This window comes from Canis lupus, chromosome 2 (assembly GCF_011100685.1).
Source record: "Canis lupus familiaris isolate Mischka breed German Shepherd chromosome 2, alternate assembly UU_Cfam_GSD_1.0, whole genome shotgun sequence".
Classification (NCBI taxonomy): Eukaryota; Metazoa; Chordata; class Mammalia; order Carnivora; family Canidae; genus Canis; species Canis lupus.
Genome location: NC_049223.1, coordinates 4168639 through 4194209, shown reverse-complemented (window position 1 = coordinate 4194209; position 25571 = coordinate 4168639). Strand labels below are relative to the sequence as shown.

The following is a 25571-nucleotide window of genomic DNA, read 5'->3' as shown; positions in this document are numbered from 1 at the left end:
ATATTTCCCAAATGAATGAAAACATATAATGTTTGTCCTTCTCCAATTGACTCATTTCACTCAGCATAATACCCTCCAGTTCCATCCACGTTGAAGCAAAAGGCGGGTATTGGAACAAATTATTTTAAGATTTGTGTGGAATCAGAAAAGACCCCGAATAGCCAGGGGAATTTTAAAAAAGACAACCATAGCTGGGGGCATCACAATGCCAGATTTCAGGTTGTACTACAAAGCTGTGGTCATCAAGACAGTGTGGTATTGGCACAAAAACAGACACATAGATCAGGGGAACAGAATAGAGAACCCAGAAGTGGACCCTCAGCTTTATGGTCAACTAATATTCGATAAAGGAGGAAAGACTATCCACTGGAAGAAAGTCTCTTCAATAAATGGTGCTGGGAAAATTGGACATCCACATGCAGAAGAATGAAACTAGACCACTCTCTTGCACCATACACAAGATAAATTCAAAATGGATGAAAGATCGAAATGTGAGACAAGATTCCATCAAAATCCTAGAGGAGAACACAGGCAACACCCTTTATGAACTCGGCCACAGTAACTTCTTGCAAGATACATCCATGAAGGCAAAAGAAACAAAAGCAAAAATGAACTATTGGGACTTCATCAAGATAAGAAGCTTTTGCACAGCAAAGGATACAGTCAACAAAACTCAAAGTCAACCTACAGAATGGGAGAAGATATTTGCAAATGACATATCAGATAAAGGGCTAGTTTCCAAGATCTATAAAGAACTTATTAAACTCAACACCAAAGAAACAAACAATCCAATCATGAAATGGGCAAAAAACATGAACAGAAATCTCACAGAGAAAGACATAGACATGAACCTACTTCTAAAAGTAGAAAATAAGCAAAAAGGTATAGTTACAGATTACCATTCCTTCCCCAGTATTCCTCTCTCATCTTGTAAGTTATCAATTATATTTTTCTTTTCTTTTTTTTAAAGATTTTATTTATTCATGAGAGACACACACAGAGAGAGAAGCAGAGACATAGACAGAGAGAGAAGCAGGCTCCATGCAGGGAGCCCAATGTGGGACTCAATCCTGGGACTCTGGGATCACTCCCTGAGCCAAAGTCAGACACTCAACCACTGAGCCACCCAGGCATCCCCAATTATATTTTTTTCTTAACATACTTCCTGTGTTTTCTGTTTTAAAGCTAAGTATCTATTTTTTTATCTATCTTTTATTTATTTATTTGAGAGAGGGAGGGAGAAAATATGTGTGTATGTGAGGGAGGGGGGAGAAGGATGAGGAAGATGGAGAGAGAGAATCTGAAGCAGACTCCATGCTAGGTGCAGAGCCCAATGGGGGCTTGATCTCACAACCCTGGGATCATGACCTGAGTTGAAATCAAGAATCCAACATTTAACCAACTGAGCCACACAGGCACTTCTATTTTGTTTTCTGTTTTTAAAAAATTTCCCTTCTTTTTAAATTTTAAGGTAGAATGCAGATAATTCCCTTTTGATGTTTCTTTTCCCTCTTATCTCCTAGAAATCCTTCTAGGTCAATTTATAAAGATCTTTATTTACCACATGACTTATGAAAATTTATATCATGCCATAGTTCATAGGATATAACTTATTTTATTCATCGAGTCTTCTATACTTGAACATTTTATGTGGTTTTGAATATTTTGCGGTAGGAAATAATGTTATGGTTATAATGTACATATATATTTTCACTTTTTATATTAATACGCATTTACCTAAAGTATAAATAATGCAAAATTAGACTAATATAGCATATTTAATGCAAGAAATGTTTATGAATTAAGGAAGTAGCTTCAACACTTATGTCATCTTTTTCATATCAGGCTTCATATAATAGTAATTTATTTATAACTGTTTATGTGAAAGAAAATGCTGTTATAGATGTTATAACTTTGAAACAGGAATTTCACAATAGATCTATTTTTCTATTTAGTGCTTTAAATGTATCTCTTTACGTAGCTCATAATAACATAACCGATGAAAATCCTGTGCTTGAGCATCAAGAGTCAATGTCAAAAACCCAACTGCAAGTAAAGAAACAAAAAATTGCTAACAGGGAAAGACTCACTAGTAAGTATAATAATTATACATATCAGAAGATTTTTTTGTAGTTCATAAATTTGTATAGAAAATTTACACTTTGATTTAAAATATCCTAATTGGAGAACAAAATCAAAGTATTCATAACTATTGTTGGTTTCTGGATGTATGACCATTTCATATCCATGGATCATGTGCTCAATATCCACTAAAGCCCAATAACAGACTAATAGTATCTTAAGTGGTATATGCCTTTCAGGCAGATGTTGGGTTCAGTAGCTCAACAGTCACCTCTGACTTGTGTCAGTGTTCTTCTGTCATAGACTCAAATTGGTAGAGAAGTTGCTGAGAACTGTAACTCAAAAGTCAAATGTGGATCAAAGGAACAAATCAGAGGGTGGCCCAAGAGGCCTGTTGGAGGAGCTGTAAGCCATTCTATTGGTTAGGATCCCACTCAAAGGTAGAAACTTTTTTGGTAATCTAATAAATAGATGCCACTGAGATGCCTGCATGGGTAGTATGAAAGTGCTAGTAACTGAATAGGCCCACTAATTGCTGGGCCTCCCTTGTATTTGTCAGGCTAGAGAGGGAAAAAAGGAATCTTGACCCCATGGAGCTTGAAATGAGACAATGTACCCCTTTTCATTTGGCTCCCAAGTATTTCACTTGGTTATCAGATTCTAGTACCTTGTTTATCTTAATGGCTCAGCTACATTGCTGTATGAAGGTCATTAAAGTACTCAGTCCTTGTTGGGTAGTACTCTTGTCTGGGTCCAGTGGAGAATGTCATCAATATAGTGGAAGGTTAGTATTTGATCTGGAAACAGGGATTTTTTTCCAGGTTATGAGCTTATGGAAGGACATTAAAAGTATATTATAACCCATTCCGCATAAGGTAAACTGATGATCCTAATTACTTGTGTGAACATCAATGCCAGAAAGGGCTTTTGTGATATTAGTTGCTGCATACCTATTTCACTCAGCTTGGACAGTAAACCTCTGTGAAGGTCACAATTCCAAGTGACATCAGCATCTACTTCTGTACTATGGGGTTTAGTTGACAATAATCAATTGAGTCTCTAGGCACCTGAAGCCTTATACACAGACTGAAAGGACTTATGAATAGAGAAAAAAATGTCATGGAGAATTTTTATTTCATTAAGCTCACCAATGAAGGCAAATATTTTTTTGCTCCCCTCAGGTGGTTTTTTTGGGATGGCAAAGATGATAGGCACTGGTCGCCTGGTAGGTTTATAGTTTTCCATATGCCAAACTTAAATGCCCCAAAACACAGCAGCTGTCATTGGGTCTTAGGGATAAAAATGAGTGAGATGTATATAGAAAATACATCTATGCTATAATACATTCATTAATGGAAGCCATAACAATGGGGATTTTTAGTGGTCTGTAGGGATATACCCATAGTTGAGTTTGGATAAGGGTCCATTTTGGTGAGCTTAGACCCAAAGCAATTGAGTATTATCTATTTCCTCCTCATCCTAGTGTTAGTACCTGTAGAGATCACAATCATATGTATACCAATGTCTTAACACTCTTAGAAATGTAATTTTCATCCATCTTTCCCTTTAAAGTATGACCTCAGCATACATCCTCACGTCATGTTTTGGGGTATAGGGACCTTGAACCAACTCTAATTCTATTTTGTTTTGAAAGTTGAAAGACTGAGTAAAAGTAGGGGGTGGGAGGCAGGGAGGTTTCCTGTTATCTCAAGATTCACTGAGAAGTTCAGAAGAAAGAACACTTGTGTTAATCATGGATATCATTACCATTTGGCTTCTAGTGGGGCTACATGTTGGGTAACCTTTGGACCACTATCTAGTCATGAATTCTTGATGGTGAGTCCATTAATATCATCCTTGAGACTCCATTGTCAAGAAACCAGACCCAGAGATTTCCTTGATTGTTCAGAAGTGCGTTCCTGATTAACATTTTTTAGTCACTTCCCTCGTTAGGCAGACATTGTTATCTCATATTAGCTGGGATTTTTTTGAGCTGAAGTTTGTCAGTTAAGATCCAGGTTGTCTTGTGAACCAATTGACATAACCTTATAAAGACACTTAATTGAGCTAGAAGCCAGCAAAGGCAGCACAAATGACCCTGTAAACCTAAGTCTAGTTAACAGTCTCATTACCTACCTACTCATTGTTCAACAAAAGGACCACAAGAATGGCTCATTAGGTATCTTGCAGGTGACTATAAAGGTGATCCAAACAACCTTTTTGGTATTAGCAAACTTAATGTGGTTTGGGTGGGCCAAACCTGAGAAAGGAGCTGATGAAGGAGTGTATTTAGTGTTCATGTTATTGCCTCCCCTCCTCCTTTCTTGTCTTCATTGGGCAAGTGGCCACCATGAGTGCACTCTGAATAAGTGGGTCTGTTGTAATGAATCCCCTCACCAAGTTTCACAGGTTACTTCCTTAATGATGAAGGTAAACTACCCCATATTATATGGTGACCTCAACTCAGAATTGCAAAACAATTCTGAAGTTTTTGTATACTTGTTCATTAAAAATGAGTCTCAGAAATTTACTACATCATAGGCTGTTGTTCATCAATGCTAGGGACATTCCAAGCACTAACAATAACTATTCAGTGGAATCCAGCAAGCATGGTCTACAATGACTTTGGAAAAAATTACTTTTTTTCTGATTTGTCATTTTTCATTTTATAAAGATAAATATCCATTTTAAAATTTCCTTTTTTTCTTTCCTAAGAGAATTCACTAGATATCTTCTCTAACAGTTTTTATTCCACTTAACATTATATCCTAGAAATTCTTCCCAATTTGATGGGATCTTTTTTCATTCCCTTTATGGTTGCACATACAGTTGTTTGGACCATACTATATACTATAATCGATATTACCATAGTTTATAGTATATAGTTTATTAAACTAATCTCCTATGTTTGCACTCTTATGTAGTTTTGAGTATTTTGCAATAACAAATATGCTGTAATGAATAATCTTGTGCGTATATATTTTCATTGCTTGGTCTATAATTATGTTTTAACTTAAAGTATTAAGAAAACAAAAGACTAAATTGAAACATTTGAGAACTATGAATATTAACAAAATAATGAAACAGTTTCAATACATATCCATTAAAATTCTTCTCACCATTTTTATATTGGATCTAGAATTATGATAATTTACTTAAAACTTTTTAAAAATGAGAGAAAACATTGCTGTACATTTGTCAATATTTTGGAAGCATGGAATCTCACAATGTATTTGTTTTTCCATTTATTGGACTAAATGCCTCTTTTTATGTAGCTCACAATAAAGTACCTGAAAATGTTGTGACTGAGCCTCAAGATTCAATATCAAACACCCAACTGCAAGTAAAGAAACAAGGAGCTTCTAAAGGGGAAAGAGTCAGTAGTAAGTATAGTAATTACAGATAACTTTGAATAAAACTCATTTGGAAGATCATTTTTCTTTGATTCATGAATATGTATTTGAGCATATAATTTACAGATATCATCCTTGACCCAAAGTGTAAGTACCCTAAGATAACTAGAGAACAAAGCAGAAGAATTCATACTATTTGGTTGGTATTTCTTGTTCCATGGTTATTTAATGGTTATAGAGCAATTACTCAGTATCCCACCAAGGCCTTGTAACTGTCTCTGAAAGAATGTGTACCTTTCATCTGACTCCTAGAGATATAGGTTTAAAAGCCCAAAGGGTTGCTTCTGACCTGTGTCAGTGGCCTTCTGCTGTACCTTGTTTTAGTGAATAATGCTGCTAAGTTCTGTAATTCAAGAGCCGATAAAGATTAGAGGGGCTCTGTGGAAGAGCATCCTGGTGGCCTATTGGAGAGCCTCTGAGGCATCCTCTTGGTCATAACCCCACTGAAAGGAAGTGACCTTTCTACTTACCCTACAGATAGGCACCATACATATCCTACATGGGGAATATGGGAGCATAAGTAACTGAATTGTCCAATCAGTTGCTGAGTTTTCACTTGTTGAAGTAGAGTGGACCAAGTCTGGGCACTCTTCTCTGAAATGAGATATTATGCCCCTTACAGAGCATGCTGAGGAATTTTGTTAGGGTTCCTGGTAACTGTATCTTGCCTGTAATAAGCTCCCCACTGAGTTGCTATGTGTGGGTCTGCAGGGCAACCAGTATTTGTTTAGTGGTACCCATGTTGGTCAGTATAATCAATAGAGTAGATGTCTGTTGCTTTCTATGAGAGTGGGACTTTTTCATTTCAACACTTTTGTGTTGATGATAGATATTCAGAGAATTTTCCAGTACTGTAGTACAACAGTGGTGTATGGCAACCCAATCCACAAAATGACATACTGATCATGATCATGTACAATAAAGGGATGCTGAAAAGGACATTCAAAATATTGATTGCCACATCCCAAGTTCCCTCAGGTTTGGACAGACTGTAACACTGTCACAATGTCAAATACCATAGGTGTAAGGACTGTACTACAACATTAAGCTGCGTAGATCAGTTGAGTGTCTATACACCTGAAATTGTGAGCACGGATTGACTGAATTACTTAATAGGTAAATAGTCTCATGGAGAACTTTCAATTCATTCAGCCAAGTAATTAGGGCAGCTATACATTTTTCCCCCCAGGCAAGTGTTTTGGGAAACAAAAATGCTAGACACTGGTAATTGGATAGGTTCAGTCTTCCACATGTCAACATAAATGGAATTAACTGAAGAAATTCCTATCAGGGCTGAGGAATTAGTACAAGTGGAGGTTCACACTGACAACTCATCTATGCTAATAATATAATAATATATATATACTAATGGGGCTATAACAATGGAAGTTGGCAGTGATCTAAAGGGAAATATCTACACAGTTGGATCTGGGTAAGGGTCACATTGGTAATGGCCTCGGACCTAATGAGATCCCTATCCAGATCCCTTACCCTTACCCAATGAACATTATGTATTTTCCCCTCCTCTTCATATCAGGAGTTGTGAAGATCACAGTCATATAGCACTAAATCCAAAGGCCCAAGAAACACAATTCTTTCCCACCTCCCCATTAAATTCTGACCAAAGTAAAGGTCTCTATCTTTCTACTGAGGACCCCCTTGTGAAACTCTAATTTGATCCAGCAGGTGTCTTGGCCAATGAATCAGTCTAAAGAGAAGAAATTTTGTTCCCCCCTCAGAACTTAAAAGCTTATGTAAACAACAAAACATGCTCTCCTAGAGTACCCCACATGGTTTGCTAGCACCATCCAAAACATACTGGTCTGACCGCCTATGTGTCTCAGGTAGCTCTCAGGTTCTTGGCAATGATCTTGTAGCACCCCACTACCCCACCCCAGAATGTCCCACAGATTCACTAGCATATTCCAAAGTATGCCTTCCATAAAGGTATTGGACTTAATTTACTCTGCTTGCTGCTCGGTTTGTCAGAGATGCCAGTTTTTGAGTTGGTCAATTAAAATAACAAGCCAAAATGAAAGTAATAATTAAGCCTTAATTCACTTAATGCAATGGTATAATCAAGAATCTAAACAGGAAATGACCTAACTACACCAATGTTCCATTTTTCCTCTTGGAGCAGCAGTGGATGAGGGTTAGATGTATCAGTGCAAACTGGCATGAGATATAGGGGAGGATCATCTCACAGCTGAAGGATCCCCGAAGAAAAGTTTCCTGCTATTTTATGGACCCTATGTTCTTGGGAGGTAGTGGTGGCAGGGCTAGGATTAGAAAAGTCCTGACTACTAAAGTAAAACATAAAATTTCTTCAAGTGCCCAGCAGGGAGGTGGGCTAGGCAGATGCAGTGCCTAACAATACTTCAGTGAAGGCCCTCCTCCCTGCCACTATAAGGAAGCCTCCAACTGAAAGCAACTGGAGTAAGAATGTGCTATGGGCAAGAGCTTCAGGGAAGAGGGTGTTGAGACTATGATTGGTTGTGTATCAAGTCTTTGTGGGTTGGAAGCTTCTTTCCCCCATGCTAAGTACCAGGTAATGCCTTTATAATTGTCTATGTTTGTGTCTGAAACATCATACATAAGATCTCACCTAGAGTCAGGTTCCTTAGATATATTCACATACATGTACACATTCATAACACTTCTATGCCTACATATGTATACATGTGCATGTAAACATGCATAGACATATGTAGAATTCATAGTAAATCTTGGAATCCTTCAATACTAGTCTATCCCCTCAGGGCCTTATCTTGCCTTCATTTCATATGTGTGTCCTTTCTTCCACTGTGTAAATCTTGACCCTGAATAACATAATACATTTCCCATTTGCTTCATTTTATTATGCTTCCAAAATTGTTTTGGAATTGCTTAGCAAATGGAAAAATAAGCCTACCGAGGCTCAGGTCATCCCAGAGTCCTGGGATCGAGCCTGGCGTGGAGCCCCCTGCTTGGCAGGGAGCCCTCTGTCCACTCCTTCTCTCCCTGCTTGTTCTCTCTCTCTCAAAAAATAAATCAAATCTTTTAAGAAAAGAAAAATAAGCCTACTAAAAATATTATGTCATGTGTTTACACATGTCATGTGTTTATACTCTCTCCTCCATGCTCTTATTTGTGAATGAGGTTCCATGTCAAATATTATATTGATGAGTTGTTTGCATTAATGCTTTTTTCTTTATTATTTAGTAAGTTTATTTCCTTTTTTTAATTTAAATTCAATTAGCCAACATATAGTACATCATTAGTCTCAGATGCAGTGTTCAACAATTTATCAGTTGCATATAACACCCAGTGCTCATCACATCATGTGCCTCCTTAATGTCCATTACCCAATTATTTCATCCCTTCACCTACCTCCCCTCCAACAACCCTCAGTTTATTTCTTATAGTTAGGAGTCTTTCAGGATCCCTGGGTGGTACAGCGGTTTAGCGCCTGCCTTTGGCCCAGGGCGCAATCCTGGAGGCCCGGGATCTAATCCCACATTGGGCTCTCGGTGCATGGAGCCTGCTTTTCCCTCTGCTTATGTCTCTGCCTCTCTCTCTCTCTCTCTCTCTCTCTCTGTGACTATCATAAATAAAATTTAAAAAAATTTTAAAAAAAGAGTCTTTCATGGTTTTTCTCCTGGTCTGATGACTTCCCATTCAGTTTTTTCTCCCTTCCCTTTATGATCCTCTATGCTGTTTCCTATATTCCACATAGAATTGAAACCATGTGATAATTGTGTTTCTCTGATTGACTTATTTCAGTCAGCATAATGCCCGTTAGTTCCATCCATGCTGATGTAAATGGTAAATATTCATCCTTTTTGATGGCTGAGTAATATTCCATCATGTGTGTGTACACACACATACAGATATATACAAGATATATATCAAATCTTTATCCATTCATCTGATAATGGACATCTCGACTCTTTCCACAGCTTGGCTGTGTGGCCATTGCTCCTATGAATATTGGGGTGCAGGTGCCCCTTTGGATCACTACTTTTGTAGTTTATTCTTTGGGGTAAATAACTAGTAGTGCAATTCCTGAGTCATAGGGTAACTATATTTTTAACTTCTCGAGGAACCTCCATACTGTTCTCCAGAGTGGCTGCACCAGTTTGCACTTCCACCAACAGTGCACAATGGTTCCCCTCTCCCACATCCTTGCCAATACCTGTCATTTCCTGACTTGTTAATTAGCCATTTTGACTGGTGTAAGGTGGTATCCTTTTTTAAAAAAAATTTATTTATTCATAAGAAGCACACAAGAGAGCAGAGACATAGGCAGAGGGAGAAGCAGGACCCCAATGGGGAGCTTGATGCAGGACTCAATACCAGGACCCCAGGATCACACCCTGAGCTGAAGGCAGATGCTCAACCACTGAGCCACCTAGACATCCAGGTATAAGGTGGTACCTTATTGTGGTTTTGATTTACATTTCCCCAATGATGAGCATTTTTTTTCATGTGTCTGTTGGCCAGTTATATGTCTTCTTTAGAGAAATGTCTGTTCATGTCTTTTCTCCATTTCTTCACTGGATTATTTGTTCTTAGAGTGTTGAGTTTCTTCTTTATAGATCTTGGATACTAGCCCTTTATCTGATAAGACATTTGAAAATATCTTCTGCCATTATGTAGGTTGCCTTTAGTTTTGGTTGGTTGTTCCCTTTGCTGTGCAGAAGCTTTCTATCTTGATGAGGTCCCAATAGTTCATTTTTGCTTTTGTTTCCCTTGCCTTTGGAGACGTGTCTAGCAAGAAGTTGTTGCAGTTGAGGTCAAAGAGGTTGTTGCCTGTGTTCTCCTCTAGAATTTTGATGGATTCCTATCTCACATTTAGGTCTTTTATCCATTATTTTTATCTTTGTGTATGGTATAAGGAAGTGGTCCAGTTTCATTCTTCTACAATGTGGCTGTCCAATTTTCCTAGCACCATTAATTGCGGAGACTGTCCTTTTTCATTGGATATTCTTTCCTGCTTTGTTGAAGATTAGTTAAAACCATAGAGTTAAGGATCCATTTCTGTGTTCTCTATTGTGTTCCATTGATCTATGTGTCTGTCTTTCTGCCATACTGTTACCATACTGTCTTGATGATGACAGCTTTGTAATATAGCTTGAAGTCTGGCATTGTGATACCACCAGTTTTTATTTTCTTCATCAAAAGGGAAAATTATAGACCAATATCCCAAAATTCTCATCAAAATATTAGCCAGTAGTATCCAACAGTACATTAAAAGGATTATTCAATATGCCCAAGTGGGATTTATTCCTGGGATGCAAGGGTGGTTCAACATTCTCAAATCAATCAATGTGATATGTCACATTAATGAATGGAAGGACAAGAATCGTATGATCCTCTCAACTGATGCAGAAAAAGTATTTGACACATACAGTATCCTTTCTTTTTTTAAGGTTTTATTTATTTATTCATGAGAGACAGGGAGAGAGAGAGAGACAGACAGAGAGACAGACAGAGAGAGAGAGAGAGAGAAGCAGGCAGAGACATAGGCAGAGGGAGAAGCAGGATCCATGCAGGAGCCCAATACTGGACTGGATCCCGGGACTCCAGGATCATGCCCTGAGCCAAAGGCAGATGCTCAACAGCTAAGCCACCTAGGCGTCCCATCCTTTTTTGATTAAAACTCCCCACAGTGTAGGGATGGAGGGAACACACCTCAATATTATAAATTAGGTTCATTTCTTTAAGTTTGCTTTCAGGGATCCCTGGGTGGTGCAGCGGTTTGGCGCCTGCCTTTGGCCCAGGGCGCGATCCTGGAGACCCGGGATCCAATCCCACGTTGGGCTCCCGGTGCATGGAGCCTGCTTCTCCCTCTGCCTATGTCTCTGCCTCTCTCTCTCTCTCTGTGACTATCATAAATTTAAAAATAAAATAAAATAAAATAATAATAAGTTTGCTTTCAGATGTAGTTCCTCTTTTGTGAGTTAATTTTATTTTTTAATTTTAACTGGAACCTGCTTCCAAAAGAAAACCAAATACATAAAGAGATATACTTAGAACAGAACCATTTTATCCCCAGTCTTCTCCCTTTCATCTTGTAGGTAACCAATTACATTGTTTTCTAATATCTCACTTGCATTCATTGTATAAAAGGTAAGTCTCTAATTCATTTTCTCTCTTTTTCTTATTTTATTTGCCCTTCTTCCTTACCTAAAAGGTACCATACAACAAGCCCCTCTTCTTTTTTCACCTAATATTATCTTCTGGAAACCCCTCCAAGTCAGCTTAGAGAAACCATTTTCATTCCTTTTACATTTCTATGTACAGCTTTTTGTACCACATTATTTACCATAATTTACATAATTTATGCCATATATATTAGCTTATTCATTCAGTCTCTCATGTTTCTACATTAATGTACAATTACAAATAATGCTGTAATTAATAAATTGTACATATGCATTTTCATTCGTTGGTCTGTGAAATCTATATGATTTCTAAAGTAGTAGCCAAAGAGAAACAGACCAATATAAATTATCTATGATGACTAGAAATGTTAATGAAGTAATGAGAGAGATTCAACATACATGTGTTAAAACTCTTCTCACAATAATCTTGTCAGATCTAGAATTTTGATAATTTAGTTATAGCTCTATAAAAATGAGAATGTTGCTGTATACTTGTTATAAATTTGAATTATAGAGATTTCATAATATAACCACTTTTCATTTAGTGGACTCAATATTTTCCTATGTAGCTCCTGATAAAGTACCAGATGAAAATCTCATGCTTAAGCACCTTGAATCAATGTTACAAACCCAAATATAAGTAAAATGGCAAAGAATTTCTAAAGAGAAAGACTATACTAGTAAGGATAATAATTGTTATCTTAAATTATTTTTAATTGCATCCAAAGACTTTTTTGATTCACAAATCTATATAGAAGTTTTACACTTTTATCTAAAGTATAAATGCCTTTAAAAAATGAAAGCAAAAGCTAAAGTAATCATAATTTTCAGTTAATTTTTCTAGCTGTAATACTGTTTCCAAGCCATGACTCATGCATTAAGTATCCACCAAAACCAATAACAGGCCAATAATTCTTTCAAAGGGTGTGTAACTTTCAGTCAGCTCCAGTTGGTTATGAGTTCAAAAGCCTGATAATCCACTGTCTGTATAGTTGCCTTTTTCCAAAGACTCCCAACTGATAAAAAGTTGCTGAGACCTGTAACTTAAATGCACTCATAGAGGCCTAGAAGGCATGTTATAACTTCCAGAGCATGTTGTTGGTTGAAATCCACCAGATTCACTCAAATGTAGAGGCCTTTTTGGTAACTCAATAGATAATTGCAATCAGGATCCCACAGAGGAGAATGTGACAGTGCCAGTCAGAATAGTCCCACAGATTTCCAAGTCTCTTTTGTATATGTTGGGAGGACAAGGATTTGGCAGTTGTCTCCTAAAACGAAACATATTGCCCCTTTCCAGGGATTTAACTTGTTCTATGTCCATTTTAATGACTCAGCTGTGTTGCTGAAAGTGGGTCAACACAACATCTAGTCCTTGTTGGGTAGTGCCTTTGACTAGGATGCCTTTGGCTATTGATGACTAGAAGAATGTCATCAATATTGTAGAAGGATAGTGTTCTATCTAGAAATGGGACTTTTTCCAGCTCATAGCCTTGTGGAATGGGATTAAAGGTCTACTGCAACCTATTACATATAAGGCAAACTGATTCTGATCATCTGTATGGATGGGGATGCTATGAAGCAGTAACTTCTATGGCAGTTGCAATATCAAGTAACACCAGTGTCCTAGGTTGTTCCATAGTTAAGCTACCTATAATTAATTGACTAAGCACCCAAGGCTGTATGCACAGGATGACTTAATTCATGAATAATGAAATAGTCTTATGGAGATCTTTGACTTAGTTAAACTCAGCAGTGGGGATATAAATTTTTTTCACCCCTGTGAAGTTGGTTTTGGAGGCAAATCTCTAGATATTGGGAGTCTGGTAGGTTTACAGTCTTCCATATGCCCCACTAATGACCCCAAATGCAGCAATACTCATTAAAACTTGAGGCTGATCCATGTTGGAGTTCACATAGAAAATATATCCATGTTAATAATATATTTAGTAGTGCGGGTTATAAAAATGGAGGCTTACCAGCCCCAAAGAGACATCCATTGTCAGGTGTCAGGGTCAGATAGCATTATTTCCCTCTTATCCTGTGTCAGAATTGTGACAATCATAGTAACTCATAAACTAGAATCCAAATGTCCCAACTTATGCAATTTCTCCTCATCACCTCTTTAAACTCAAAACCATACATCCTCAAATGCCAGTGGAGATAGAGAGACCTTAACCTGCCCCCAGTCTTACTTATTTTTGAAAGCCAAGAACTCCAGGTAAATTAGGTAGAGTTCTCTGATTCATGTTAATATCACTGGAAGGAGGCAGAAGGAATAGGTCTCATATTAGTAATAAATGTCATCATCATTTTGATTCTTTGTAGGGTTTTAACTCATTATCCTGAGACCAAGACCTGAGCTGAGATCAAGAGTCAGATGCTTAACTGACTGAGCCACCAACTGTCCCTATCATTTTGATTCTTATGGGGCTGTGCTTTAGCCTGCTATGGCTCACTACCCCCTGGCCAGAAGATTCTTAGTGGAAAATCCATCCATTTTCTCCTTGAGATTCCATTGTTGAGTAACTACATAATATTTTCAGGGGCAGGGAACTCATCATGGGAGGGCTAAACTTTTCAGAAACCAAATGGCAGCCAATAGAAGGAGAGTGTCTTGATTATCTGTGTCTTTTTCACCCTGTCCCCCTGTCCTCTTTGGGCAAAGTGGCTGCTTTCAGGGACTTTAGAACCGGTGTATCTTAAAAGCCATCTATGAAAAGCCCACAGCAAATACCATTCTCAATGGGGAAGCACTGGGAGCCTTTCCCCTAAGATCAGGAACAAGACAGGGATGTCCACTCTCACCACTGCTGTTCAACATAGTACTGGAAGTCCTAGCCTCAGCAATCAGACAACAAAAAGACATTAAAGGCATTCAAACTGGCAAAGAAGAAGTCAAACTCTCCCTCTTCGCTGATGACATGATACTCTACATAGAAAACCCAAAAGTCTCCACCCCAAGATTGCTAGAACTCATACAGCAATTCGGTAGCGTGGCAGGATACAAAATCAATGCCCAGAAATCAGTGGCATTTCTATACACTAACAATGAAACTGAAGAAAGAGAAATTAAGGAGTCAATCCCATTTACAATTGCACCCAAAAGCATAAGATACCTAGGAATAAACCTAACCAAAGATGTAAAGGATCTATACCCTAAAAACTATAGAACACTTCTGAAAGAAATTGAGGAAGACACAAAGAGATGGAAAAATATTCCATGCTCATGGATTGGCAGAATTAATATTGTGAAAATGTCAATGTTACCCAGGGCAATATACACGTTTAATGCAATCCCTATCAAAATACCGTGGACTTTCTTCAGAGAGTTAGAACAAATTATTTTAAGATTTGTGTGGAATCAGAAAAGACCCCGAATAGCCAGGGGAATTTTTAAAAAGACAACCATAGCTGGGGGCATCACAATGCCAGATTTCAGGTTGTACTACAAAGCTGTGGTCATCAAGACAGTGTGGTACTGGCACAAAAACAGACACATAGATCAGTGGAACAGAATAGAGAACCCAGAAGTGGACCCTGAACTTTATGGTGAACTAATATTCGATAAAGGAGGAAAGACTATCCATTGGAAGAAAGACAGTCTCTTCAATAAATGGTGCTGGGAAAATTGGACATCCACATGCAGAAGAATGAAACTAGACCACTCTCTTGCACCATACACAAAGATAAACTCAAAATGGATGAAAGAACTAAATGTGAGACAAGATTCCATCAAAATCCTAGAGAAGAACACAGGCAACACCCTTTTTGAACTCGGCCATAGTAACTTCTTGCAAGATACATCCACGAAGGCAAAAGAAACAAAAGCAAAAATGAACTATTGGGACTTCATCAAGATAAGAAGCTTTGCACAGCAAAGGATACAGTCAACAAAACTCAAAGACAACCTACAGAATGGGAGAAGATATTTGCAAATGACATATCAGATAAAGGGCTAGTTTCCAAGATCTATAAAGAACTTATTCAACTCAACACCAAAGAAACAAACAATCCAATCATGAAATGGGCAAAAGACATGAACAGAAATCTCACAGAGGAAGACATAGACATGGCCAACATGCATATGAGAAAATGCTCTGCATCACTTGCCATCAGAGAAATACAAATCAAAACCACAATGAGATACCACCTCACACCAGTGAGAATGGGGAAAATTAACAAGACAGGAAACACCAAATGTTGGAGAGGATGTGGAGAAAGGGGAACCTTCTTGTACTGTTGGTGGGAATGTGAACTGGTCCAGCCACTCTGGAAAACTGTGTGGAGGTTCCTCAAACAGTTAAAAATAGACCTGCCCTACGACCCAGCAATTGCACTGCTGGGGATTTACCCCAAAGATACAAATGCAATGAAACGCCAGGACACCTGCACCCCGATGTTTATAGCAGCAATGGCCACGATAGCCAAACCGTGGAAGGAGCCTCGGTGTCCAATGAAAGATGAATGGATAAAGAAGATGTGGTTTATGTATGCAATGGAATATTACTCAGCCATTAGAAATGACAAATACCCACCATTTGCTTCAACGTGGATGGAACTGGAGGGTATTATGCTGAGTGAAGTAAGTCAGTCAGAGAAGGACAAACATTATATGTTCTCATTCATTTGGGGAATATAAATAATAGTGAAAGGGAATATAAAGGAAGGGAGAAGAAATGTGTGGGAAATATCAGAAAGGGAGACAGAACATGAAGATTCCTAACTCTGGTAAACGAACTAGGGGTGGTAGAAGGGGAGGAGGGCGGGGGTGGGAGTGAAAGGGTGACAGGCACTGGGGGTTATTCTGTATGTTAGTAAGTTGAACACCAATAAAAAATAAATTAAAAAAAAAAAAAGAACCAGTGTGTCTGTGCGACACATCTAACAGGTTCCACTGTCCTACACTAAGTTAACAAGATTATTTTCTTTATGGTTGGAGCCCCACTACCCAAGGCTATGAGTTGCTGGTAAAGCAACAAGTTTAAAGCAACTCATTAAACATGAGTCTCAAAAACTTGCTGTGTCATAGCCTATCCATCAGTGCCTGAGACATAATAAGAGCTAACAAAAGTCACTGGGTAAAACTCAGCAGTGTCTACAGTGACTTTTAGTGACCAACTACATTGTTTTCTGTTTTATATTTCCTGTGTTTCATTTTATAAAGGTAAGTAGTAAGTATCTCTCTTCATTCACCAACACTCCTCCCCCCCCCCCCGCCATTTCCCTTTCATACTTAAAAGATAGCATACTAGATATTTTTTCTTTCAGGTTCTTTTCCACTAAACATCATTTCATAGAAATACCATCAAGTCAGTTTATAGGGAATGTTTATATAACATTCCTTCTATACTTGTGTGTACAACTGTACCTCATTATATCCTATAGTTTATATTATCATAATTTATATACTTTATCAATTTTCTATGCTTGTGCATTTAAGCGGTTTGAGATTTTGCAATTACAACTATGTTAGAATGAATAATCGTGTGCATATATATTTTCATTGTTTTGTCTATAAATATATATTAACTGAAAACATTAAAAACCTAAGAAAACTAGAGATTAAGGTAAAACACATTTGAGGCCTAGGAATATTAATGATATGATAAAATGCTTTCTACACATGCCCATTAAAACTCTTCTAACAGTTTTATATCAGATATAGCATTATGATAGTTAACTTATAACTTTATAAAAATAAAAAATGCTTGCTATAAATTTGAAATCTAGGTATTTCACAATATGTCTCTTTTTTATTTACTTGGCTAAATACTTCTCTATGTAGTTCAGTATGAAGTACCAGATGAAAATCATGTGCTTGAGCATCAAGACTCAATGTCAAAACCAGAGATTCAAGTGAAGAAACAAATAATTCAAAAGAGGGAAAGACTTGGTAGTAAGTATAAAATTACAAATAACTTTATTTTAAATTAGATGTTTCTATTTTGGTTCATGAGTATGTATTTGAACATATATTTTATAAAAATGTTACACTTTGACCAAAACATGAATACTCTAAGATGGCTAGAGAAAAAAGCAAAAATATTGCTACCCTTTGGTTGGAATTTCTGGTCTAAAGATCATTTGATGACCACAAGACAAGCAATCTGAATAACAATAATTTTCAATTATTCATCTGTTTTTGGGCCCTCAGGAGATCAAAACAGTACCCAGAGCCAAAATAGTACCTTAAGGAAAGAGAATGGCCTCAGATGTTCATGTCTTTCACCTCCCTTTTTCTCTACCTCCTTGGTCAATATGGGCACTGTCAAGGCTCTCTGAAGGAGTGCTACCATCATGAGTCCTACAGTTTGCTCCTCTCCCTCATTAGTTGAACAAGATGAACCTCTTTCTTCATGAAGGCAAACTACCCAAGTCCCAAGATCTCTGAGTTGCTGGACAAAGCAATCCTCAGGATTCTGTCCTCTTTTTCATTAAAGTGTGAGTCTCAGTAGCTCACTGCATCATAGATTGTCCATTAGTTCTAGCAGCATGCTAGAACTAACAGTAGTTACTGTGCAAAAATGGGCATCTTGTTAGGTGAATCAGGGGCTAAAAAGAAAAAGACAGTTGTTCCCCTAAAGAACTGAAAAGCTTATGTAAACAACACAATAGCTCTCTAGAAAGCCCCATGGTATCTTCTAGTACTTTCTGAAAGGCTTTTGCCTAACTGGCAAAGTGCCCCCTGGCTCTTATGCAAATAATCTAATAATATCCTTCTCCCTATCATGTCTTGCAGACTCATAGTACTTTCCAAAGTATTCCTTTGGGAAAGTATTGTGTTTCATTGACCACACATTCATTGTGGTAATTTGCTAGAGAGAGATGCAGTTTTTTAATTGATCTATTAAAATAAGCCAAACTTAGAGTAATAATTAACTTTTATTCTTTTACTACCATAGTATAGGCTATATTCTGGAAAGGGGAGAGTACCAGCTTTACTAATGTTCTATTTTACCCCATGGAAGAGCACCAGGCAAGGGTCAGATACCTTAATGCATACAGAAGTGAGGGATAGTCTCACAGCTGAAGAGACCCCAAATTAAAGACTCCTACCATTTTATGGGCCCTGGGACTGGAGTAGCTGGACCTCTAAACAACATCAACACATTTACTCATTTGCCTAATCTTGTAATGCTTTTCAAATGGTTTCAGAAGTGGTTAGCACATACCACTGGAAAAATAAACCAACCAGAAATATTTCATGATTTGTTTTTGGTCCACCTGCCCCTCCTTACCCCAAATCTCATGTCCAAGAGTAAGAATTTACGTTAAATATTATACTGGTGAGTTATTGCTCTTATTTTTCCTTCAGCAGTTTCATTTTCACTTGACTAAGTTTGTTTTCAATTTTCATTCCACTTTCTTACCCTTATTGATTTAGTTTTATTTTGAAAATGTAGAACATGAATCTACTTCCAAAAGTTGAAAATATATGAAAGGTATGCTTAGAACAATGCCATCCCTCTCTCAGTCTTCCCCTGTCATTTTGTAGATAACTAATTATATTGCTTTAAAAAAAAGATTTTATTTATTTATTCATGAAAGACACACAGAAAGAGGCAGAGACACAGGCAGAGGGAGAAGGAGGCTGCCCCTGGGGAACTCAATGCTGGATTGAATCCTAGGACTGTGGGATCACACCCTGAGCCAAAGGCAGAAGCTCAACCACTGAGCCACCCAGGTGTCCCTGCTTTCTGATATATTTATTATGTTTCCTCTATTTGTCTTTATATATATTTTCTTCTTCTCTACCCAAAAGTAACATTCCCCTTTTCATTTTTTTAACTTAATGTTATTCCTAGTAATCCATTCAAGTTAGTTTATAGAGATCTGTATCATTCACATTACAGCTGTATGTACCTTTGTTTGTACAACATTATCTACTATAATTTATACACAACATAATGTATAGTATATACCTTAGTTTATTTCACCACTCTGCTCAGTTTAAAAATTTGTATAGTTGTAAATATTGGCAATTTGCAGGTATTTTGTAATTAATAACCTCATACATAGGAATTTTCTTTTAGTTGTCTGAATGTATATTAAAGTATACATCATTATACTTTATGTATATTAAAGTATTAAATACTTTAATAGTATATTAGTATATTATATTTATGTATATTAAATAGTATATAGTATATTATATTTATGTATATTAAAGTATTAAAGTAACCCAAGAAACTAGAGACTGTATATAGTATAATATTATACTTGAAACATTATAATTGGGACACCTGGGTGGCTCAGTGATCGAGCATCTTCCTTTGGCTCAGGGCATGATCCCAGGATCCAGGATCGAGTCCCGCATCAGGCTCCCTGCAAGGAGCTTGCTTCTCCTTCTGCCTCTCTTTCTCTCTCTGTCTGTCTCTCATGAATAAATAAATAAATCTTAAAAAAAGAAACATTATAATAGAGACATTAGTGATACAGCTTCAACACATACCCATTAAAAGTATTCTTACAATTTTCATGTCACATCTGGTATGGCAACTTGCCTATAACATTATTAAAATGAGAAAAAAAATTGCTGTGTGTTTGTTACAAATTTTAAATCTAGACATTTTATAGTAGATCTATTTTTTCTATTAATAGCCTAAATAAATCTCTTTCTGTAGTTCATGATTATGTACCAGACAAAAATCTTATGCTTAAGCATCAAGATTCAGTGTCAAAACTTCAAATGCAAGTACAGAAACAAATAACTTCCAGAGAGAAAAAATCTAAGAGTAAGTAATATAATTAAAGATCACTTTACATTTTTAAAAATGAATATCATAAGATCTTTTTTATTTACTTCATGAACATGCATTTGAACATATAATTTATGGAAAATTTACAATTTGACCTAAAATATTAATATCATAAAACCCATTTAACATTTGTTTGGAATATCTATTCGTAAGATGATTTCATGGCAGGCTCTTGAACTCAGTGTCCACTAAAACCCAATAACTAGTCAATGGTCCCTCAAAAGGTGTTTACTTTCAGTCAACTACAGGATATTGGGCCAAAAGCCCAAACAGGCACCTCCAACATGCTTTAATTGGCAAACAGATGTGCTAAACTTGTAACTCAAAAGGCAAAATGAATTAGAGGGGCAAGGAGAAGCATGGCCTATATCGGATAGTTGGAGAACCTTCAGGGCATTCTGTTGTCATGCCCCACGCAAAGTAGAGGTCTTTTTGGTAATCTAATTGATGGGTGTCATCATCAAGATAGTCATGTAGAGAATGTGTGACCACCATTAACTGGGCATCCTTTGTATTTATTGGAGCTAAGAGCCTAAGCATGACTAGAACTTGGCAGTTGCTCCTTCTGGAGTGAGACACACTGTCCCTTTCCAGTTTATTCCTTGAAATTTCACATGGATCATAGGTACTTCTGCCTTGTCTAAGCTAATGACCCACCCATATTAGTCCATATTGGTCAACATGGTATACAGTCCTTGTTGGGCCATGCCCTTGCCTGGGCCAACTAAGAAGATGTCATCAATATAGGGAAGAATAGTGCTCCAGCTAAAAGTGGGACTTTTTCCAGGTCATGGCCTTGTAGAAGGATGTTAAAGGTGTATTGCAACCCATTACACATAATAGTTGCAATTATGATCATCTGTGTGGATGGGAATGCTGAAAAGAACATTTGCAATATGAATTACTTTATACCTACTTCCATCAGCTTGGGCAATAGCCCAATGTCAGGTAATGCCAGCACCAAAGGCTGTACTACACAGTTGAGCCACCAACAGTTATTTTCAGGTACCCAAGGCCTTGTGCAAAAGTCAGATGTTGGACTTTGGCTTTCTTAAGCAAGCAATAAGAGCAATTATTTATTTTTATCCCCAAGACAATTGGTACTGTTTTGGAGAGACAAAAGCACTCAGTGCTGGTGGCCTGGTAAGCTTCCAATTTTCTACATGCCCCATTAAAATTGTCCTAACTGCAGCAATTCCCCTTAGGGTTTAGTGTGGTTTCATTCAGAAATGCATATAGACTATACAATACATAACACCTATAACAATAATATATTCAGGAGTAGGCACCATCACAATGGTGATATGCATTAGCCCCCAGGGACCCATCCAAATATAGTCTGGGTACGGGTCTTGGTGGTGGTGGCTTCAGACAAAAAGCCAGTGAGCATTATCAATTTCCCCCTCATTTTTATGCCAGGGATTTGGGGCATTAAAGTCACCTGTGCACCACTATTCAAAAGGCCAAAGTAATGTAGCTCTACTCCAGGTCTACTTTGAACTTTGACTTTGGCATAAAACCTCCATTTCTCACTACGGACATAAGGACATTATCATTTGATAGTCTTTTTTTTTTAAGCCAAAAAGTTTGAGTAAAATTTTACAGGGCTCTGATCCTTTTCATAATTCACTGGAAGAAGAAACAGCATTGGTCTTAGTTAGAGGGTCCATCACTGGGCAGTCTCTGGGAGGACTGCTATTTGTCTCCTAATGGAACACTACTTGACCAAGAATTTCTCAGTGGAAAGCCTATTCATCTTTTCTTTTGACTCCCATGTTTAGTTACCAGACCCAGGATCTCTGGGAAAGCTCTTACCCAAATCTTCTAGTATGTGCCTGATTATCCATTTTTATGTCACTCTATTTGATGGTCTCTCTTTATTATATTGGCAGTTGCTTTTTCCTTGCCCAAGAATTTGTCAGTTATGATCTGAATTATGTCACTGACAAATTGACCTGACCTTATTAGGAGGTTCAGTTGAGCTTGATAACCAGCAGGGGTGGCATGAATGAACCTAGAGTCTTGTTAACCTTGTTGTCCACTAGGGCAATACTCTAACTCTCTCACTGTAGAACGAAGAGACCACCAGTACAGTTTGCAATGCTCCTCGTGTCTCTGTAGACATGATGCAAGCATGTATTTTAGTCATGGGGAACACATCATGGGTGGGCCAAAGCTGTCAGAGCCCAAATAGCACCCAGCTGAGGAAGAACAACTTGTGTGTTCCTCAGCCTCCCTGATCAAGTTTTCTGTGGTCAGAATATTCTAAAGGAGGGTACTATAGTGGTACACCCCACAAAGTACCACTGTCCCTCACTAAGTTTAAGAAAATTACCTTCTTCATCATTTGAGCAAGCAACCCAAGTCTCTAAGGTCTTTTAAGGTCACTAGCAAAGTAATCCCAAAGAGTTATTTATTCATTTAATTAAACCACAAGTCTCAATAACTTGTATGTTGTAGGATGTCTTTCATTGCCTGGGACCTCACTAGAGCTAGCAACAAACATTGGACAAAATTTAGCTTAGAGAGTATTTGACATTTTTAACCCTATCATCAAAGGACAAGAGCATTAGTGGAGGAATTGCTTCCCTAGATTTCTCAGAGCCCTTCTGTTGGATCTCTAATTTGACCCAGGCATTTTGGCCATGGAGTCAGTGGCTAAAGAAAAGGACCACTGATACCTCTCAAACATAGGATCTTCATCCTTTTTTTATTTTTCCAGAAAGACATTTTGCTTAATTGAGCTACCATGCTTGTCACCATCTGTCACCGAGAGAAAGCTTCTAGGCATGGGGGAGGTCACTTAAGATAAGCCAAATTAAAAGTAAAAATTAACCCTTTATTCACTTACTACAATGATAAAAGCAGGAGTCTAAACATGAAAGGGCACTGACTTCCATGAGTGCTTCAACCTACGTTTCATATCCCCATGAAATATCAGGCAAGGATTGGATGTATTAGCTCATCTAGATGGGAAGGGGAATATCTCACTCTATGTACAGTTATTTGTACAACATTATATCCCTATACATACTACATATACTATATGTTTATATACCCACATATATACAACATAATTTATTGTAATTGATACTGAACAATTTTGTTTTATTGAGAAATAATTGGCATGACATCATTATATAAGTTAATAATGGTTTGACTTGTATATATTGTGGAAAATAGTATTGTTTGTGGTATATATATTAGTTTACTCAACCAATCTCCTATGTTTGAATACTTAGATAATTTTAAATAGTTTACAATTACAAATAAGGTCATATTGACTAATCTTGCGCCTATGCATTTTCATTGGTTGGTATATGAATGTGTATTAACCTAAAGTATAAATAACCTGACTAAATTAGTGTCATAAACATACTTAGTGCCTGGAATATTTATAAAATAGACAACTTCAGTACATACCCATTAAAAATAGTCTCAGAATTTTCAGTTAGATATGGTATTATGATAATTGATTTGTGATTTTATAAAAATGGGAGGAAATGGTGCTATTCACTTGTTATAAATTTGAAATCTAGATATTTCATGATATATCTATTTTCTTATTAATTTAACTCTTTATGTAGCTGTTGATGAAGTACCAGATGAAAATATTATGCTTAAACATCAAGACCCGGTGTTAAAAACCCAAGTACAATCAAAACGAAAAACTTCAATAGAGGAAAGACTCAGTAAGTATAATAATTATAGATAACTTTATATTGTTTTAAGTTAAATGCGTCAGAACTTTCTTTGGTTCATGATTACATAAGTGAACATGTATTTTATAGAAATTTTAAACTTTGAATACAGAAAATGTGAATACTCTAACATAACTAGAGAACAAAACATATTTCTATTAATATGTTTTGGTTGGAATTTCTTATCAGAAGATTGTTACATGACCAAGGTCATGTTCTCAGTTTTCACCATGGTCAACAATAGACCAATACTTGTCTCATAAAGAATATGCACTTTTTAGTCAACGGACAGAATGCAGACCCAAAGCCCAAGGGGTGTCTTGTGACCTCCAGTAGAGGTCTTCTGCCATAATCTCCAGCATACAAAAAGACATGTTGCTGAGATTTGTAACTGAAACAGCAAATGGAAATCAGAGGGGTCCAGAAAAGGGCAGCAAAGATGGTCAGTTGAAGGACCCCTAGGGGATCCTGTCCAGTACAGCCCCAGCCAAAGATCACAGATGGCTGCTCTATGATCCCTGTGAGAGCATGGCAGTATCTCAATGGTCTTACTAACTGCTCAGATTATTTTTATTTGGGGGACACAGAGGACCAAAAGCATGACAATTGGCTTCTTTGGGATGATACATTAAGCTCTTTATTGATCATGCCCAGAAATTTTACTCTGGACTTAGGTCCTTGTACCTTATTGGTAATAATGGCATACTATGATAATTTCATCAATAGATTGGAAAGATAGCACCCTCCTTAAGAGTGAGATTTTTTTCCAGTTCTTGACCCATGCATTGATTACAGATAGTTGGGGAGTTTAGGAAGTGTTATAGAAGGATATTTGCGATACAAGGCAATTCACACTACATGCAACAAACTAATCCTGATCATCTGCATGGAGAGGGATGCTGAAAACGGCATTTGTGATGTCATCTGTAGCATAGCAAGTTCTATCACTTTGGGCAATAGCCTCTATAACTGTCATAATGTTAGGTACCACCAATGACAAAGGCAGCACTGACAGTTTGCATAGCCCTAATCAATTTGGGGTCTAAACTTCAGAAGTCTTGCATGTAGGACAGGTGGAACCATTGATTGGAGAAATAATTTACAGACATTGTTGGCTTTTAAAAAAAATATTTAAAGATTTTATTTATTCATGAGAGAGAGAGAGAGAGAGAGGCAGAGACACAGTCAGTGAGAGAAGCAGGCTCTATGCAGGGAGCCTGATGTGGGACTTGATCCCAGGTCTCCAGGATCACACCCTGGGTAGAAGGCAGGTGCTAAACTGCTGAGCCACGCAGGGATCCCCCATTGTTGGCTTTTTAAATTTCAACAGTGAAAATAAATAAATAAATAAAAAATAAATAAAAATAAATAAATTTCAACAGTGAAGGCAGTTATTCCTTTTTATTTTCCTGGCTGTTGACATTGTGTTTGGTAGACAATGGTGCTAGATGCCAGTAGTTTGGTAGG

The 25571-nt window shown here is 37.3% G+C and overlaps 1 protein-coding gene across 10 annotated transcripts in view; it reads left to right on the top strand.

Annotated features, from left to right (window-relative positions):
- Nucleotides 1-25571, top strand: part of CCDC7 (coiled-coil domain containing 7) — a 383402-nt gene that overhangs the window by 219731 nt on the left and 138100 nt on the right. For 7 of the 10 annotated variants that reach the window (XM_038529717.1, XM_038529714.1, XM_038529715.1 and 4 more), the window contains exons 24-28: nucleotides 1982-2092; nucleotides 5334-5465; nucleotides 17430-17540; nucleotides 20269-20379; nucleotides 23991-24095. In XM_038529717.1, coding sequence (XP_038385645.1) covers nucleotides 1982-2092; nucleotides 5334-5465; nucleotides 17430-17540; nucleotides 20269-20379; nucleotides 23991-24095 — 570 coding nt within the window. Of the gene's footprint in view, nucleotides 1-1981; nucleotides 2093-5333; nucleotides 5466-17408; nucleotides 17541-20268; nucleotides 20380-23990; nucleotides 24096-25571 lie in introns of those variants that run through there. The other 3 variants (XM_038529713.1, XM_038529720.1, XM_038529721.1) reach the window with 3 other exon arrangements.